Source organism: Lepus europaeus, chromosome 19, assembly GCF_033115175.1.
Source record: "Lepus europaeus isolate LE1 chromosome 19, mLepTim1.pri, whole genome shotgun sequence".
In the NCBI taxonomy this organism is placed as follows: Eukaryota; Metazoa; Chordata; class Mammalia; order Lagomorpha; family Leporidae; genus Lepus; species Lepus europaeus.
Window position 1 is genome coordinate 21,078,997 of NC_084845.1, and position 4,396 is coordinate 21,083,392.

Sequence of the window (4,396 nt, forward strand, 5' to 3'; positions counted from 1 at the left end):
TTCATCTCTGATACCACAGTCACCATATCTGTCTCATGGGGATGTTCTGAGGGCCTGCAATGCTTGACCAGTGGCTGGACCATCTACAGCACGCTGGCCCTAACGCATCCATCGTGAGCGCCCCATGGGTGGCTCTTGGCCCTTGGAGCACAACTCACTCACAAGCAGGGACACCCAGTGTCTGGTGCCCAGTAGGTGCTCCCCTGAGGCCTGCTCCCCCCACACTGAGCAGACACTGTGGGCAGCTGCTTCAAGGAACCAGTTCAGTTGCCTTTCCTTGAGCATGAATGGCCTTCGTTGGTCTGGCTGTGGTGACCTTACACCCGGTGCTGTGCAGCTCAGGCCTCCGACTCTCTTTCATCTGCCTTTGAAGGATTGCTCTGCATCAGCTTTGCTTCATCTGCTTTCTTGCACGTGGGCAGTTGGGGGCCTCAGCAAAATAAAGGAGTCTGCAGACTTAGACTTGAGCCACTGGGAAGGTTTTTTCCAAATGCTATTCACCACACAATGCAGCCCAGTAGGCACATGGTGTGCACACCCACAAATCTAAAACAGAGGGTCATGGGACAACCCTGACCCTTACTCTGGGTGATGCGTTCTGTGCTATTCTGTTTTTAGTGTTGACTGAGATCCATTGAATTAATCTTGTGATCGAATACTTAGTCCTCACTCGCAGTACTGTCCTCCTCTTCCCCCACTGCTGTTTATTTCTGGTCTTCCAGATTTGACCTTTGTTTACTCACCCCATCCTACTCACTCACCACGGTGAGCGGCATGAGTGACTGAACAGGGACACACCTCATTGGCAGGCAGTATCTGGAGGGTTTTAGAGGAGTAGCTGTTGGTGCCCAACAGGTCTCTTGAGGGGGTAGCCACCAGGAGTGAGATCAGAGGGCAAGGAGCCAGGAGGACTGCAGGCCACGTAGGGCACCAGGCCCTGGAAAAGCAGCATGAGCTTGCTAGCTTGAGCTGTGAGGCTGGGACTCCCCCAGAAGGTGCTGGAAGTGGGCGCTGGGAACCCAGGTCACTGTAGCAGGCCCTCACTCTTAGAATTCAGGCTTTACTGTGGCATATTGGGGAAAGCCACTGCCTAAAGTGCAGGCATCCCATATAGGCACTGGTTTGAGACCCGGCTGCTCTACTTCCCATCCAGCTCTCTGTTATGGCCTGGGAAAGCAGTGGAAGATGCCCTAAGTCCTTGGGCCCCTGCACCCATGTGGGAGATCCAGAAGAAGCTCCTGGCTCCTGGCTTTGGATCAGCGCAGCTCTGGCTGTTGCAATCATTTAGGGAGTGAACCCGCGGATGGAAGACGTCTCTCTCTTTTGCCCTCTCTCTGCCTCTGCCTCTCTGTAGCTCTGCATTTCAAATAAATAAGTACATATTTTTAAAAAATAAATAATTCAGGCTTCTCAGCCACAGAGGGTGCTCACTGCTGTGGGCCCAAGGTCCAGTTCATGACTTGGAATAAATAGAGGCTCATGGATATCCTTGAGATATTCCAATTGGCTCTTCCTATCTGACGGTCCAACATCTGCTGATTCAACCAACCCTGAGTAGAAAATATAGGGGACAAAACATGCATCTGTGTTGAGTGTGTACAGACCTGTTTTCTTTTTTAAAATATTTTATTTATTTATTTGGAAAGGCAGTGTTACGGGGGCGGATAGAGAGTGATCTTCCATCTGTTGGTTCACTCACCAAATGGCCACAATGTCCAGGGCTGGACCAGGCTAAAGCCAAGAGCCTGGAGTTTTAGCCGAGTCTCCCATATGGGTAGCAAAGGCCCAAGTACTTGGGCCATCTTCTGCTGCTTTCCTAAGCAGATTAGCAGGGAGCTGGATCAGAAGTGGAATAACCTGGACTTGAACCAGTGCTCAGTGAGATGCTGGTATTGCAGGCAGTTCTTAACCTGAACGCCAGCCCCTAGACTTGTTTTCTTCTCCACATCCCCTAATCAATGTTGTATAACAATTATTTACATAGCACTAAGGTTGTGTTAGGTAATACAACTCATCTAAACATAATTTAATATATACAGGAGAAAGTACATAGGCGACACAAGAGCTACTTCAACAAGCCCTGGGAAAATGGAATTCACAGATGAGCGCAGGCTGCGAGGGCAATGTGGTAGCAGCAGCTGTTACCACCCTGATCACCAGGGCTGATTGGGCTGGGCAGGTGTTGCCTTCCTCCCTGACTACTCCACGTGCGCTTGGTTGAGGAGGATAAAGGAGGCCTGTTCTTTGGTCAGGGGTCTGTGGGTAGCTGTGCTCCCCTGCTAGAACCTGCAAACAGGCCTTCAAGGTCCATGTGAGGGAGAACAGAGGGGAGCCAAGTCCAAGACTCCAGACATCCAAATGAGGCAGTGCCTGTGGCAATCCGTCTTTCTTTTTTTTTTTTTTTTACACTTTCCACATTTTATTTACATTTTATGACTAACTTTAATTTCAAAATCACATATCAATACACCTATTTTCTTTTTTTGTTGACTTCACTTGAACTTAAATGCATGGTTTGTTAATCAAAGAATGTAAACAAATATTTACCATGTCTGTTACATGTAACACACAGGAACAGCTTTTAACAGAAATTCATCGATCCCCCCAACATTTTTTTTATTATAAATACAGGTATCAAAACAATCCTGAACATATTTTTATACTACTAGTAGTCAGCACCCACACCGCTTTAAAATTTAACACAATTTGTAACAATATTCATTGTACCTGCTACTTTAAACAATTTCAACTGCAGCTCTTTCACTAAGCAAGATGGATAAAGCATGCCATTTCTGTTTGTCCTTCTTGGGATTTTTACTTTTCAGAAACACATGTTTCCACTGCCATCTCATACGTCTCGCCATGCTTGCATCTTGTAAACCCGAATCCTACTTGGAGCACTCCAGGTTTATGTTTAAATGACAGTGCCTCAACAAGAGAAAGAAAAATTGTGCTGCATTTTTCCTCCCGTTACCTGAAAACATAATGGGTGTACATATATTAAATATATTACAAATGTACGGGTCACATATACCAGCTGGAATTCTTTACTGAATGTGTGGGTATTCTGCATTGTGATATTTAATCAAGACATTACTATGAGTAGAAGGTTGTTGATTTAAGACAAGTTTGAGATCCATTAAAATTAATTGTTGTATGTTTGTCCTTCTGGTGGCTGTGGAAGCTTCATATTTTCTTTGGACATCATTAGATGTCTTAGCTCTTGAAGTACAACTTTAATGCTATATGAATTTTGCCATTTTGCTAATACTGGTATGCTCCGTGCATCCACCATTCCACTGGAGTTATTTATCCCATTCATATTAATTTCTCTTACAAATCTAACTGATGGAGGAGCTTCTGGGTATTTAGGTCCACATTCTACTTTCAGGCTATATATTCTGTTCTCATAATTTGTCCTTGGTGGCCCAATAATCATGCCTGTCCACCTTGTAAGTGTCATATCTTCATCATCTTCAAGGCCCCAGCTAACCGCACCATCGCCTACTCCTTTTTGTCCTTCTTCAAGTTCTTCCAACAAGCAAAAATTACGAGGAACTTTAACTCCTGTGGAGACCGCCATCTTCTCCTGCAGCCCGCCGCAGCCGCCGCACGCACGGGTAATCCGTATTTCTAAAACAAAAGCAAAAACAAAGATGAGTTTATTTGGGCAAAACCAATTTGAAATCCATGATATAATGTGAATTTTCCAGGAATGCTTTGAGGACTGACTCCTTGTCTGCAAATACTACACCATTTGGATATTTTAGATTTTTTACTTACTTATTTGAGGGAAAGAGAAAGAGAGTTCTCATCCACTGGTTCACTCCCCCAATGCCCACTATGGTCCCAGGCCATAAGGGCAAAAACCAGGAGCTGGGAATTTAATCCAGGTCCCCATCGTGGGTGGCAGGCACCCAATCACTTTATCCATCACCATAGCCTATTAAGGGTGTGCATTAGCAGGAAGCTGGAGTCAGGAGCCAGACGCAGGTATCACATCCAGACACTCTGATGCAGGCTGCAGGTGTTACAGCCATAAACTTAACTACCAGGGGTGTTTGCCTGCCCCCATGGCCATTTGATAAAAGAGTCCTGAGTATCCATGGATTTTGTTATCTGTGAGGGTTCCTGAAACCAATCCCTTGTAGATACAGAGAGATAACTCTCACACTAAGCCAGAATTTCCACCCCTGAAACCTCGACCCAGCCATCATTCATGCACTCATCTTCCAATTTCAGGCCAGACCAGCATTGGGAGTTAGAAACCAGAGAAGGGTCAGACTGTCCCTGCTCTGAAAAGCTCGAATTCTGAGGGTATGTGGTGGAAACACACAAACACTTAGGCAAATTCTGTATGTGCAGTGCACAGAGAGCTGTGGCATCCCAGAGAGAG

At 45.8% G+C, this 4,396-nt stretch overlaps 1 protein-coding gene across 1 annotated transcript; it reads right to left on the minus strand.

The window, feature by feature from the left end:
• Positions 1–2,867: 2,867 nt before the first annotated feature.
• Positions 2,868–3,593, minus strand: LOC133748168 (ubiquitin-conjugating enzyme E2 variant 2-like). Its single transcript, XM_062176778.1, has one exon. The coding sequence runs from the start codon at positions 3,581–3,583 to the stop codon at positions 3,146–3,148; it is 438 nt and encodes a 145-aa protein (XP_062032762.1). The 5' UTR covers positions 3,584–3,593; the 3' UTR covers positions 2,868–3,145.
• Positions 3,594–4,396: the final 803 nt, after the last annotated feature.